This window comes from Gavialis gangeticus, unplaced genomic scaffold, assembly GCF_001723915.1.
Source record: "Gavialis gangeticus isolate Ggan-Ray unplaced genomic scaffold, GavGan_comp1, whole genome shotgun sequence".
Taxonomy (NCBI): domain Eukaryota; kingdom Metazoa; phylum Chordata; order Crocodylia; family Gavialidae; genus Gavialis; species Gavialis gangeticus.
In genome coordinates this window covers 143,017,059-143,032,116 of record NW_017728992.1, presented here as the reverse complement: position 1 = coordinate 143,032,116, position 15,058 = coordinate 143,017,059, and the positions used below count along the sequence as shown (strand labels likewise).

Genomic DNA, 15,058 nt, shown 5'->3' with positions numbered 1-15,058 from the left:
ATTTTAACCCAGAGGGTCTCCAGTCGTCCACCCTGGTCACCAACATCAGCTTGCAGGGATGCGTAACTTTCCTTAACATAGAGAGCTACACCCCCACTCTTTTACCTACTCGATCCCTCCTGTACAGGGTATAGCCATCTATACCGATGGTCCACTCATGCGATTGTGCAGGTTTCTGTTGTGCCTTCTTGCAGTAGGGCATACTTTATTCCATAGTAGAGCAAGTTTCTGAGCGCTCATCATCGCAACTTTCCCAGTTTAGGACTCATCCAGAGTGGAATGGACACAGGGACTATTCAGAGGACAGGAAAAATTGCTTACCTTTGACAACAGCTTATTTATACGTGTACTGTGCATTGTGCACATAGAGTTTGCACACCATACCCTATAATTCTGTCTTTCACTATGTAGACATATCCATGTATGTGGTATATAACAGTGCCACTCAACCTTTTGGCTCCACAGGGTGGATGAGTAGCCTGGAGCCAGTTAGCTGGCCAGATGGAGTTTCACATGTCTGGATCAAGTCCTATGGCCCAGCACCACCCTCTCCTGCCTTGCACACCAGGATTGGGCCCCAGGGACTCGGACATTGCACCATCCCACCAGGGTTGGGATCCGGGAGCCCTGGCACTGCCCTCTCCTGTCCCCATACACCAGGATTGGGCCCCATGGGCCTGGTGCTGCCCCCTGGGATTAGGTACCCAATCCATCTTGGAGAGCTCAGGGCTCCCCATGGATCTAGAAATTTGGCAGCAAGGTAGCAGTGCCATTTCCATGGAGAGAGACAGGCTGGATGACACAGCACCACAGGCTGGATCTGGCCCGCGAGCTAAAGGTTGAGCACTCCTGGTCCACAACTATCTAGGATAATGGCGTTCAACCTTTGGCCTCCATGGGCCAGATGACTGGAATAGGCTACTCCACAAGATCAGCCCTTGCATTACCCTCCATGCCAGGATCAGGCACCAGATCCCCATACCACCTCCATGTGCTGAAATAAGGCCCTGGGGCCCCATTCCGCTGCAGCCCAGCCCTGTATGCTGGGATTGGGTTCCAGGACCCCAACTCATCCTCATCTGCCAGGATGAGGTTCTGCACTACCCTGCACACCCAATCTGGTATGAAGGGTTATACTCTACCAGGATCCCCCAGACCCATGGGGAGCCCCACAGGCCAGAATACATGGTACCAGGGGCCAGGGCTGGCTCACGGTCTGAGGGTTAAACACCCCTGATTTAGGAGTCTGAAGGGCCATATCTTCTGTCCCTTGGCAAGTCCCTTGTGATATTTTGGGAATGGACCACCACAACTACACCAATACTCCAACTCTACTAGTTGGCTTAAGAAACTGGCTTTGAAATTGCAAGTGATGAGATACCTTGTTCAAGCAAGTCTTTTCCTTGTTGGACAACTGCTATTATTGAGAGAAATGCATATGCTGCTCCCTTCAGTAGAACAGTATTTCTTATCTAAGCCTCTGGAGGGGGTACTGTGATGGTGTTTCATACTCAAGTCCCAGCAATCTCAATAAAACAATGGAAACATAAGAGCACCTGTTTGAGGATTACTACACCGTGGCCACGTCTACGTAAGATGCTAACTGCGCAGTTGTTACTGTGCAGTCATTTAGTACTTGCATACCCAGTGATACTACTGTGTACTAGTAACAAACTACTGCAAGGTCAGTGTCTTGTGTAGATGCAGCCAGTATTATGTTTAGAATGCAACACACAAAATTTATCTGGACTACAATGAGGAGAATGTGTCCCAAGAAAATAAACAAAAGATACATTTAGCTAATCATTGAAGTTGCCATTTGGCTAGTCAAGTATTTGGATACACTGATTATGCGGATGAAGAATGACATCTTGGAGACACAAACAAGGGTATATACCTTTGTGTTAGTAGAGTACCAGAGATTAATACAGTAAGAGGACCCAGGTTCATATCTTAGCACTCTTGGCAGAACTGCTAAAAGCAAAGGAAAAACTGGCTGACTAGCAACTGCTAAATCATCTAGTCCCAGAAATGAGCTGGTCCGCCAGGGTTAAGGGTAGTTGGAACCCTACCTTTACCTAGTACCCAGGAAGAAGCACATACTACAGCACTATAAAGGTGCTTAGCCATTTATTATCTATTATAATTTTGTATGCCAAAGTGGTTCTTGTGTCCTCATCTGTGAGAAGGCATAATAATGCCCCAATTCTGAGAGATGAAGTAACCCTTCTTCAGGAAGATGTGAATAAACCCTGGAGAGCATTCAACTTTTATTCCCTAGGTAATGCAGTATTATTTCTTGTTGACTAGCTTAAAATGTATATAATATTGTCCTGCACGGTCTTAATTTTGTTTGCATTTTTCTCATGCATCAGCTTTATCATTGTTTCTGACAGAACAATACAGGTGGCAAATTCAATTTTGCATTGTTTTTAATCTCTGCCTTTTGACAAGCAACGCACTTGATCAACTACACCAACTACTCTATGTGGCCTGCAGTCTTAGATTTAGGGATGAGAAACACAGGTGGGTTTTCCAGCAAAATAAAGTTTTCCCCAATGTTAAACCCCTCTTTTCCTGGGAGAGGTGTATTACTTTGGTTGGGGTGAGGCTTCAGAAGGGCGAGATGGAGTAAATCAGGCTGCATGCCCCAAAGGCTTCTCTTACTTTAGACATCTCTGCATCATTTACTCTTTCATCCTCTAAATATATTCTCTCAGACTTTTAACTTACCCTCTTCTTATGCACACAAATCTTACAAGCTGCCATTTCATCAAAAAATTGTTATGAAAAGGAGCAGAACCAAGTACCCTCATTTGGGATAAAGGCTGTAACATAGCCAATCTAAGCAACAAAGATAAAACAACAAAATAGCACCAAATAAAAATGGCTACTCTTTCCAAAATAGAGAGCTTAATTGCGGTCTTCATTTTGTGCTAGATTTGCAACTTCTCATGCATATAGAAGCAACTTTCCTGTGCACTATTAAAATATCTAGCATTCTCGTTTTGTGGTTTTAATATCACTTCTGAACTAACCGTGAAGTTATCAAACATCTCTGAGCTTGAATAAAGACACTTCTTTTGAATCAAGACAAAAGTCGAAAGATAAGTAGGATGCTATAAAATCTATTCTAGATTTTGTCTGTAAATACTGCGACCAAGCAATAGCAAGACTATACAGTATTGTAAAAATTCAGTATGTTTATATGTAGTGACTTAAACTTTAATTGCCTAATGAAATGCTGGATACCACTGTAAATGCAATGGAAAAAATAGTCTAGCATCTTTTTTTCATTTTATAACAAATTTGTTACTCAGTTTTATTATTCATGTTGATGTATATATAACTAGACATGATACTTCTCCTGCGTATAGATGTACAAGAGACTGGTGGTTAGAATGATGCATCTGTGCATTTACGATACAATTAAGCTCATCACTGATAAAAAGGTTTTAGTTTCTCCATTATACTTTCCCTAGGAAAATTAAAAGATGTTCAGATAAATCCTATGTATTGAAATGGCTGGTATTTCATCCAGATCTTTTTCAGAGTTTCCTCAGTAGTTCTGATGACAGAAGCTGCTCATTGTCTTCCACATGTATGAACTAATTTAATTGTCCTTCTCCTTATCGAGCACCTTTTTTCTTGACTTTCTTTTCAGCCTCAAGCTCTTTTGCTCTACATCTCGAGTTTAATGCAAGTAACATTTCTGGAACTGTCAGGTTGGCTCCTTTCATTATCAATCTGTCTCCATCACCTGAAAAGAAAACACTTTTTACATGTTCTAAAAGTGACAAGAAAATGTATAATAAACAACTAAGGTGACATTCAGGTCTATTTAGGCAAAGCTTAAGTTCAGCAATTCTCAACCAAGATTGTAATGGCACCTGGGAGTGCTCTGGGATGCTTTTAAAGGTGCCCTGGGATGCACTTAAAGTATACAAACATTTACACATGATTCACAATATAAACCAAGAGATTTCAAATTAGTATCCAGTGTCAAAAGTATTCTGACCTGTGGTGGTCTTTCTGAATTCTGAACAAGAAGAATTGGTCTATTACTTTTTTGCAATTAAAAAAAAACAACAAGTGAAAGCTAAAAGCTGGTAATTTCCAATCTAACAAGGTTTGAATCTAAAAAAGGTTGAGAAATGCTTACTTAATTGATTCAGTTTAAGTTATTCAGCATCTGTGTGCCCGTTAACCTGTAATCTGGACACAAGCATACTTTAAGAGCAAGCAATACATTAAGCTGCCCACAGAAAAGCAACTACGATTTCATGCTGTCCAAAAAAAAAAGATGTGCCACTAAAAGTGATTTACACCATTTTCTGAAGGTCAGCAAACTTGGCTTCTGAAGGCATGGATCCTGCACTGACCATGTTTAACAGTCAGTTATATAAAGTCAGTTTCACTGTTTGTGTGTGAAGAAGCAATGAATGAATCAATTCCCTTTGAATGCATACCTCTTTGATACAGTAACAGAAGAAAATGAGTACTTTAAAAGTTATGAAAATATTATTTCAAAACGCAAAACTGAAAGAGAGAATTAACAGCCCAATGCAGTACCTAAGCCAAAATGTTAACTCCTTTTTTGGATGGCGACTAGATTTTTCTTGATTTATAGTTGGGAGTATGTGACAGGCCAGCAGGGGGGGTGCTCCTGCACTGAGTCAACCACCTCACTGCACCTGACCACCTTCCAGGCTCTGAGTGCCTCCCTGGGGCGCCTCACATCTGGCTGACCCCCTTCCTGGAGCACACCCACCAGCCTAGGGGTATAGTTTCCACCACCCAGGGACAGGCTTGATCCTGGCACTGTGCCTCCTAGGAAACACAGGCCTAGTAGCCCTCAAGGGTACTTGACTCACTTCAAGAACTTGGGATGCTTCCCTCAGTCAGAAGCACAAGTAGTGATCTCCCTTAGTCAGCTGAACCAAGGGAACCCCGAGGCATAATCTAGACCCATTCCCAACAAGTCTCCCATGCTAGGTACAAAGGAGGATTTTATTGGTTACACGGAGTAGGGCTGGAATAGGGTAAGGAGTTGAGTAGTATCAGAGAAATCCCATTGAGCAAACAGGGTGGCTGGAGCAGCCTTTGATCACACATCTGAGTTACTGCAAGCTATATATCTAGTTAGATCTCAGGTAGCTTACTCACAAGTAACATCCAGAGTCAGGTGGAGATTCCCTCTGGAGGCAGGCAGCTCACTGATCATGAGTTTCAAGAGAGAGACCAAGTTTCAGATAGTCCAGCTCTTCTCTCTCTGAGAGATCATGGTTACTGCCTCTCCTCTTGGGCAGTCCTTAACTTATATAGCCCTTATGACCTCATTTACCTGGTCCAATGGAGGCTACCAGCCAACCAATTTGAAATGCATCACTGGTCGCTGGGCAGACTGACAGAGTCTCTAGCCCCCTCCCAATCAAGTTGACATTGCTTAATAATAGGGAGTGTAAGCTCCTCAACCAGGTATGTAATGCCAGTCACACAGGCAGAAGGAGCAGGTTTCCCCCCTCCCTCAGGAATGTATCCAACTCAGGTTACAACTCCGGGTTACCTAAAGAGCCCATATTAACCAAATTGTCACAGATCAGAGTTTTTGGGGAGAAACAGAAGTGGCATTCTGCCACAGAGTACATCTATATCAGTGGTGATCCACCAGTAGATCTCAGAGCCTCTTGCAGTAGATCTTGGAGCTCCTTGGAGTTGATTTGAGGCTGGGGTTGGGGGCTGAGTGCCCGTGCGCATCCACATGCTCACCCCAGCCCAGCAAGTCAGTCTGTGGGGGAGGGAAGAGGCAGGGGCTAAATTGAGGCCCCCGCAGTGAGGGACAGTGCCACAGAGGCAGGAGCAGGGGTAAATTGAGTGGGGCCCCAGCTGGGTATAATTTACCTGCTGAGGAGACGCACCTCCAAGCAAATTTTTCTCCCTCTGCTTTGATCTGCTCCACCCCTTCCCCGCAGACTTACTTGCGGGGGGGGGGGGGGGGGGGCCAGCAGCATACAGTAGATCTTGGATTGCTTTTAAATGCCAAAGGTGATCTCCTACTTAAAAAGGTTGGAGACCACTGTTCTATACAATTATTGCACCAAGATTGCACCGCACTAGATAGGCCTCATTCACACTAACCTGCACTATCTTCTGAACCAGAAGTAGTGTAGCTGCCATAATGTAACACAGTGGCTCTTATTGCTTATCATCTGAGAGGCAGGGTTAGCAGTGCATAGACAATGCTGCACTGGCCCAACTATAGTACTTCTAGTTTTGAAGGCAGTGTGTGCACTAGCACAGTGCAGCACTTCTTGAAAAGCTGTTTTAAGTACCAGAATTTATTAGGGTAGGTGAAACTGCAGCATTTTGTAAGGCTCTATACATGATAACATTATGCCTGTTGTAAAACCTTACCAAATTTAACACCACAATGTATTATACTGTACATATTGTAAGTACAGTAAATCTGTACTTCATTTTACTGACCTGTAACTAGTATCATATAATGAAGTTGCCATTTGGCTAATCAAGTATTTGGATAAGCAAGACCTACTGTATAGACATTCTCACAGTGAGAAACACAGTACCAGAGTTCAGGTCTGCAGATGCTTTACTTGTTACAAGCTCAGCCCTGGGTAAGTGAAGTTAAGAACAGTAGTTACTAGCATCTGTGAAATGATTCATTTTGGCTGTGCCTGTGCACAGCACTAAGTCCCATTAACAGTTATCCCAGAGACAAGGCTGGAAAATAAAAGAAGGCAAACAGAAACCTCTAAAAATACAGCAAGAGAGAGATGGAGAGAGATTCTGCACATTACAGGCAATATTTGCAAAATTCTCAGAAAAGTTAATTGGAACAATTAAAGTGAAGAACAGGTAACAAGCACTAGTAATGGAAAAGACTTAACAGGCTACAGCAGGGGTGCCCGAACTTTTAGAATGTGGGGCCGGATCATGAACTTTTTATCACCCAGTGAGCCGGCAGGAGTGGGCGCTCACACAGCCTGTCCAGTCCAGCCGTGGCCTGGGGGCACAGGGGTCAAGGGGTGCCACCTGACCCTGCCGTGTCCTCCCTGCCACCTGGGTGGCCTCGAAGATGCTCCCACACCTGCATGCCTGGGCTCAGCAGCCAGGGATACTTGCAGGGACCCTACAGGAGAATGCAGGATGTGCAGGGACATCCCCCTGCTCCCTCTCCCCCAGTATGACTGCATACCACAAATCTTTACGTAATGAAGTAGCTTAGCCCATGGGAGTAGTCCCATTTAACCCATTATGACACCTTGGAAGGGCAAGTTATTTGTGAATAACTATTTGGAGGAGCAGAACTTAACTTCTCAGGAGTGAGCTGTCTATAGCTCTGGTACTACAATGAGTCATGGGTGGGCTGAAGTGGGGTAAGGAAACAGATGTCAGTGACTTCACTGGGGCGCCACACAGGTTCAAGTTTCTGCTTGCAGGCATCTCAAGTCAGATACTTTCAGAAGCAGTACTCAGCCCCCAGCCTATAAGCCAGATGTGACCCATGGAGCCATGTCCTCCAGCCTACAGAGCTCTCCATGGTCTGAAAAGTTAGGCAACAGGGGAGTAGCAGCAGCTAATTCCCTGCCGCTAAATATCCAGATCCTTGGGGACCCATGATTGGGGCAATATAAGGCCCAATCCCAGTGCGCAGGGCCAGGAGGTACAGACTGCCCCAAACTATTCATCTGGCCCATGGGGCCAAAAGATCAATTTTGAGCATTCTCTCTCTTCCCAGGTCTAAATGCAACTTAGACAGAAGTGTTTATGCTCTTCCCAGTATACTAACCTGCCTGTGATCCCATCCTACTTTTGCTCAGCACTATTTTTACATTATCTCCCACAATGAAATGCCAGTCACGGTATGATCCCAAAGCAAATCATGTTAACAGAATTCCAGAAAACAATCTGGGCTTAGGGAGTGGCGCGAGATGCATGGGTGAAGGCTTGTCGTGTCCCCACACCCCGAAGCCCCACAGCAGCTGCAGAGCACCCTGCTGACCCCTAGCACACCCAGAGGTAAGCAGGGCCCATGGAGGGAGGGGCTATTTTAGATCAGCTGCAGGGAGGCAGCTGAGAGGAGCTGAGGAGGGTCTTGCCCCACCCCCGGCTCCTACTTCGCCCAGCCCCCCCAGGGAGCCATGCGACTGGGCCACGCAAACAGGTACACTTGTCTGCCCAGCGTGTAAGTTAGTGCAGGAGTTTGCACAGAAGGGTGAGCAGGATGACCCGAGGCCCTGCCAGTGAGCCCCAAGGAAAGTAGTTCCATCAGTAGCCGGACTCCCAGCAGCACGATGCAAATGGGCACATGCCATACCCCAAGGGTCCCCTTGGAGTCTGCGGCCTCCCCCTCTGGCACCTCAGAGGCCTCCACCCAGACGGAACCCATGGTTCCGGGCTCTATGCAGATGGAGCCCCTGGCTCTTGGCTACAGGGCCTGCCTGGCACGTTTCCAGACACATGGGACCAGGAGCATGACCACTTCCCCTTGCAAGGTTTGCTCCACTTTGGAGTCTCTGGGGCATCGGACTGAGGAGCTCCAGGCCACAGTACAGAGACTGCATGCTATCAGGGATGGCGAGCAAGGGACAGACTGCCAGGTGCTTCACCCCTTGGAGGCGGAGGGTAGACCAAGGTCACCTTTCAGGACAAGGGAGGACTTGGGGATCTCCTGTACTGTCCAGCCAGGGTGTTGGACCAAGTGGTCAAGGGCCCCAAGGCCCACCGCACCAAGGTCCCCTCCCCTCTGGGGCTTCGCAACAGGTACAAACCTCTCGCAGCCCCACTAGAGCCTGCAGACATGCCAGCTCCTACAGGCAAGGGAGGAACACCCACCCCTACTGTCCCTAAGATGAAACGCAGAGTGCTCATCATGGGAAACTGCCCCCCAGGAGGGATCATCCAGCCCTCCAACCACTACCCTATGCTCCTTATCCATGTGGGCATGAATGACACGGCTCGGAGCAATCCCAGCTGGGTCATGAGAAACTACAGGGCTCTGGGAGTGGGGCTTAGGGAGTTGGGGGCGCAGGTGGTCTTTTCCTCGCTCCTCCCGGTTGTGGGTCATGGGCTGAGGTGGGAGAGACAGGTTGAGCTAGTCAACCAGAGACTGCAGCGCTGGTGTCATCGTGAAGGCTTCGGCTTCCACGATCACAGCCTGCTTTTTGGTGAAGGAGGCAGTAAGCTGCTGGGAAGAGAGGGCCTCCACCTCACTCTGCTGGGAAGGAGTCTTTTCTCAGCCATACTTGCTGACCTGTTCGACTAGGCTTTAAACTGAGCCCGCTGGCGGATGGGGGGAGTACTGCCACTGCAAGCCTACTGGGCAGTTTTTGTAAACCCAGCAAGCTAAGGTATTCAAGGGAACCTGCCCCTACCCCAGCCCCAGAGCGATCTGTAGGAAAGGCAAGGACCCCCAATGAGAAACTTACATGCCCGTACACCAATTCCAGGAGCCTGGGGAACAAACAGGAGGAACTGGTCCTCCTGTTAAACCAAAAGGATTATGATCAGGGTAGGAAAACGGGCGTTATGATGAGAAGCTGAGAGCTACGGGACTGAGAGCTACAGGACACTTCAGCATGGAAAAGCGCAGGCTCAGGGGGGACCTGGTGGCTGCTTATAAGTATATAAGGGGTGTGCATCAGAATCTGGGGGAACGCCTGTTCAGCAGAGCGCCCCATGGGATGACAAGGTCAAATGGTCACAAACTTCTCCAAGACTGTTTCTGGCTGGATACAAGAACGAACTTCTTTACAGTCTAAGCCCCCAAGGTCTGGAACAGATGGCCACCAGAGGTGGTGCAACCCCCTACTCTGGATTCCTTTAAGAGTCAATTGGACGTTTATCTTGCTGGGATCCTTTGATCCTAGCTGACTTCCTGCCCCTGGGGCAGGGGGCTGGACTCAATTATCTTCCGAGGTCCCTTCCAGCCCTAATGCCTATGAATCTACGAAACCACTATGACGGCCACTGTGCTGCATAAATCTACAAGGACTTTTGAAAGGAACATTAAAAAAGTTAAGCTCCTTACCAAACATGATGTCCACCATTGGTTCAGACCCATCGTGCCTCACATCGGTGGTCACGACACAGTTGAAATTGGAGCTGCGTGCTTTTTTACTGCTTATGTGGTGAAGAAACTCTCTGTAAAGATGTATGAAGCATGTTTAAGTAAGTAAAATACATTGTATGCATTTTCACAGTTCATTATGGTAACTCAATATATTTGGGTTTTCCCAGAGGTGTCCTCTTTTTGGATCCCCCAATATCCACCCGGGTGTTTTTTTTATATGCTCAAACGTCTAGGATTGTGGTCAGCTCAGCTTCTAGGTTTTTCCTGGCTTGCCCTAGCAAGGCGCTGCTTGGGGCTCGGAGGAGGTAGGGGGGGAGGGCGAGTGGGGGGAGGGCGCGGACACGCGTGGCCCCCATGCAGCCAGGCAGGGAGAAGGGAGTGGGGGCCCCGCGGGGAGCTGCACGGCCCCGGACCAGTGCCTGTGCTCGCAGGGGCCGGGCCGGGCAGCAGGGAGGCGCAGCGGGGCTGCAGAGAGCAGGGGCTGCGGGGGAGGAGTGAGGGGCGCCGCCGCGCACCGCGTGCTCTCCACGTTGGTCTCGAAGGGACAAAAGCGGACCCGGACGCTGTTCACCGCCCGCAGCCCAACCACCACCCGCCGCGCCGCCATCGCGCTCCCAGCAGCCCCCGCGGCAGCATGGAGGGAAGGCAGGGCGCGGGGCCTGCTGGGAAATGGAGTGCGCGGGATGCGCGTGCGTTCTGCCCGGCCGCGGGCCCTCTGGCCGAGCAGGGGCCAGCTCAAGGCCGCGCATGCGTAGTGGGAGCTCGCAGCAGCGGCTTGCGGGTCTGGCTGAAGGAAGCGATGGCGCAGAGGTCTCAGTGCGCGGCAGTCTCGGCGTGTCTGCACGAGGCACTTAATGCCAGTCGGACTAATTCTACTGCACGTTGGCAGGGCGGGCAAAAACCATGCTAGTGCGCAGGACTTTAGTCCAATGAGCATTAAGTTTCATACAAAAAGTGTTCGTTTGCGGTAATGTGCAGCAGCGCCGATTAAGTTATTACAGGTACTAAATGTGCCATAATTATGATGCATTAATGAACGTGTAGGTGCGCCCTCTATGACCAGCTTTGTGCCACTGCTTTTCCTTTTGACGTGGTGCAACAACGAGTATCGACATCTATTTGCTCAGCCTTTGTGTGGCCGTAAAAAATGTTATGGTCATACACCGAGGTGTCAGGCGACCTCTCCACCCACAAAGGCACTTTTGATGGATGCAAAACCAGTGCAATTTTTTATTTTTCCACTAGATGGCAGAAATACCTTTTGTAAGTTTTTGGAAGGTCTTGTTTTGCTACCTGAAGCATAGGCTCTTGGCAACCCTCAGGTATTAGGGAGCTTGGAATAAATAAATCGATAATAGTACAGTAAATACATTCTGTGGATAGCTAAGACGTCTTCAGTATAGCATTTCTTCTTTACTTCGTGTCAAAACGCTCCCCAAGTTTCCTCAGGAAGTGTAATGTAGAAAAGAGGATATCTGGCACTCCCGTTACTAGAATTTATCTTTAGTTCTTTTTAACTAATACAGAGCTGAGAGAAATCCAACTTCCTTCTTAGAGCTATCTTATAAAATTAAGCAGATAAAGTAATTTCACGAGTCAGTAACTTTTTAACATATATTTATCCTTTCCTGATTCTTGCTTGTTGCCTGAGGGGGAAAAATATGTTTGTGAGAGAGAATTGTAACAAACCTATCCCATATGCCAGTGATTTTCAATCAAGCACCAGCTAAAGCACCAGGAGTGTGACGAGATAAGCAGATAACAAGCTCATGCTCTCCCTGACTGGTAGGTCCCTGCCTGCATTGCAAAGAGGCAAGCACTGTAATAAATCAGATTTTAAAATGAGGTCCCGTTCAATTCACAACAGTTACGGATGCATGCCTTGAGTCTTAAAAAGGTTGAGAATAACTGCCTTATTCAAAAAGTAATAGGATTTTTGATTGAGTAAGGCATGTAGGATCCGATTCATAGAAAGATAAATAGAATATTTGTATTTTGTAGGCAAAACTAACCTATATTACTTTAACAGTCTATCTCTGTCTTCAGTGTAATACAAAGAACTTGATCTTATTACAGTTTAAACTGGTAATAACATACCTATCAGTCTCAATGGCAGAAGGACTGGTATATATTCAGGAAATGAAGAAGGGTTTTAACTTCGTTCTCCAAGGTCTTGGGAGTCTTCAGTTCTTGCAGAATACAAAACAGCTAAGGCAGAAATAATTTTTGGATCATCCTTCATGTGTTTTGACAGCAGTTTCTTGTGGCACATGTTTCACTCACTCTGCAGAATCCAAACAAAAGTTGTGATCATTACTGCAAGTCACTCAGTCTCTCAACATTTGTCATAGCCAGAAGCCAGATTTGTCATAACCTTTCCTTAGATCTGAATCATCAGTCTGAAAAGATATAAAACAATCCCTTTCTTAGCAAACCATAAGTTGAATATACCTCCATCATCTGAGGGATCATTAGTGCCATGAACAAGGGTGTTAAACTCATCCAGCCCTGTAGGCCAAATGAATGCTGGTCCACAGGCTGGATGAATGATGCAGGGCCAGTCTTTTGGCCAGACTGAACCTGCAGACCAGCTACACAGATCTGGCATGCAGGGCCAGCCTGGTCCGGGCCAGCATACATCTCGGACCAGCCCTGCATTGGTGTTGCATCCAGTGGGTGTCTCAGACTGGCTAAAGCAGGCAGCATCCTGGAATGGCCTTGCACTCCCTGTGCAACACACATCCTCCATGGCCCCACACATTGTGTGAAGCATATAGGGCCAATCCAGTGCTCACCTTAAGTGGTGAATGGGTCCATTCCAAGACTCATGCGCAGCACTGTGGGCTGGTTGACAGGGCTCTGTGGGCTGTATCTGACCCCCCTGCCATAAAGGAAAGATAAGTTCTGTAATCATAAAGCTTTATGCTCTTTCTTGCTCCTGAAAAAGACAGAATCTTTCTATGACATGAAATCCCCAAGAAACGATGTGTGGTCATTCACTCTCTGCACTTGCTTACAACCACATTTTGTTATTCAATCTGAATAAAAGAGTTATAAAAGAATTAGTTATAATGCTGATCACTTGGGGTCTTATACGACCTTTACTCAACAAGTGAAGTTTGACATTGGTGTACTTGAGATTGAACTTTGAAAGTCTATTCCAAAATAGTACATAAGAAATAAGTCCTTTAACAGATCTTTTCATTTCCTTTAGGTCATCTGAGAACTCCAGATTTATGATTGAAGCTGTTCTTATTGTTACACCAAGTGATTCGTGATTCCTAAATCTAGTTATAGTCCTAAAATGTGTTAATGTTGTGAGGCAGTGGTATTTTAACAAAAGTGATGTTGGTATCCCACACACCAATCTAATATTTTATTATATTAATTTTCTAAAAAAAAGCAAACCCCAAAAAACCCTGCAGCTCAAGTATACAGACTGTTTTTTGTGTGTAATTAGCCCCACTGGAGACTTATTTAGCAGCCCATTAGCCTTGTCTAATCAGCATATGTGAAACAGCAAATCTAGCTCTTTCTTACTTATACCCTCATTTTGGACTGAGGATAGCAACAAGCTAATCATTTTAGCTACATTTGTTAGCCTGTGTTCTTTGCTCACTTTTCCCCTCCTACTCCTTTTTCCTTTCTTCTCCCCACTTTCCTTTGTCTAGTCAGAATTAGAGAAAAGCCTAAACTGTAGAGTTCAGATTTAGGCCCAGATTTTTCCAACATTTCTGTGTGTTTGGGTCCAGAATATTGGATCTAGTCTTCAACTAATTTATTCCATCAAATTCTTTCATTCTATTTCTCTGATTTTCCCCCTAATACCCTTTGCCCTGTAGACCCAGGATTTAGCCTTAAGAATTATATCTCCAACCAACTATTTCATCCTGAAGTCTGTTTCAGGCCCCCTTCTCTTGATTTCTTTCTTAGAATCCTTTAGTTATTTTTTTTTATTCTTTCTCTGAGACTGTCCATCATAGTTGGCTGCAGGCCCAAGATTTAGCAGTCAGAATTACATTTCCAGACAACTTGCTATGAAACTGTGTTCTCTATGAATAAAATGTAATGCCGCCTTAGGGGTAGCAGTCCACAAAGACAGGTGACCAAGACAAACCCTGGATGCCTGCTGGATCTATACCCAGGCAATGTCTCCAGATGGCTGCAGAGCAGAAGTTCTTTGACAAAGACAGTGGCTTCACTTTATGAAATAGTTCTTTCCTGGCAGCAGAGAAATGCACAGTTACACAGCTTCAAAAGAACAACTGAAAGAGGCAGATCCTACATAGTAACTGCTACATGCTAGCAGCAGTAAGAATGTTTGGGTGACCATTTCATATAGGCTAGGGACATACATGAAGGCTGGGGGGCATGGCGACCACTCACAGGCAGCAGCAGCAGTGTTAGCAGTGGCGGGGGGTGGAGGTGGAGGTGGTGAGCACCGAGTGGCGATCGGTGACTGCCCACAGACACCGCCAGCACCTTGCACCTCCCTCAAAAATACCTCCTCTCAGGGTGGGTGGGCTAGCTTTGGTCCAAGCTGTCTACTCCAGCCAGCAAGGAGGCATGCTGTAGTGCCCCCCAGCTGCTGACATGGGCCATTGCAGGCATGTGGCTGCATTTCTGAAATCAAAAGTGAATGTCTGTTCACTTGCTTATCAGTTCAATCTATGCAGCTTAGACTAACCTGCAAAGATTGAATCGATTCAGTCTTGGGCTTTTTTACTGTCTGTACTTACCCATAGTGTTACCAAATGGAAGGCAATATTGGGATGATTACCTTACCTTACACAGTGGATCACTACTGGATACCCTGAGGCTCATCAGAATATCCCTGTGGCTCATCAGAATAATTTGGATGATTATTTTTCCCCTTGGAGTGAATATTATTTCCCTCCCTCCCCACCCACATCTCTACCCATTGTCTTCCAAACTTCCACTCATTTGCATTTTCACAGACTTGTT

At 46.4% G+C, this 15,058-nt stretch overlaps 1 protein-coding gene across 2 annotated transcripts in view; it reads right to left on the bottom strand.

Annotated features, from left to right (window-relative positions):
- MRPL53 (mitochondrial ribosomal protein L53) overlaps positions 1–10,741 on the bottom strand; it is a 52,662-nt gene extending 41,921 nt beyond the window's left edge. Inside the window, exons 1-3 of one of the 2 annotated variants that reach the window (XM_019527842.1) lie at positions 10,609–10,741; positions 10,052–10,164; positions 3,288–3,760 (exon numbers count right to left, since the gene is read on the bottom strand). In XM_019527842.1, the coding sequence (XP_019383387.1) occupies positions 3,630–3,760; positions 10,052–10,164; positions 10,609–10,700 (336 nt within the window). In that variant the 5' untranslated portion in view covers positions 10,701–10,741 and the 3' untranslated portion in view covers positions 3,288–3,629. Of the gene's footprint in view, positions 1–3,287; positions 3,761–10,051; positions 10,165–10,608 lie in introns of those variants that run through there. The other variant, XM_019527843.1, reaches the window with a different exon arrangement.
- Between the last annotated feature and the right edge of the window lie 4,317 nt (positions 10,742–15,058).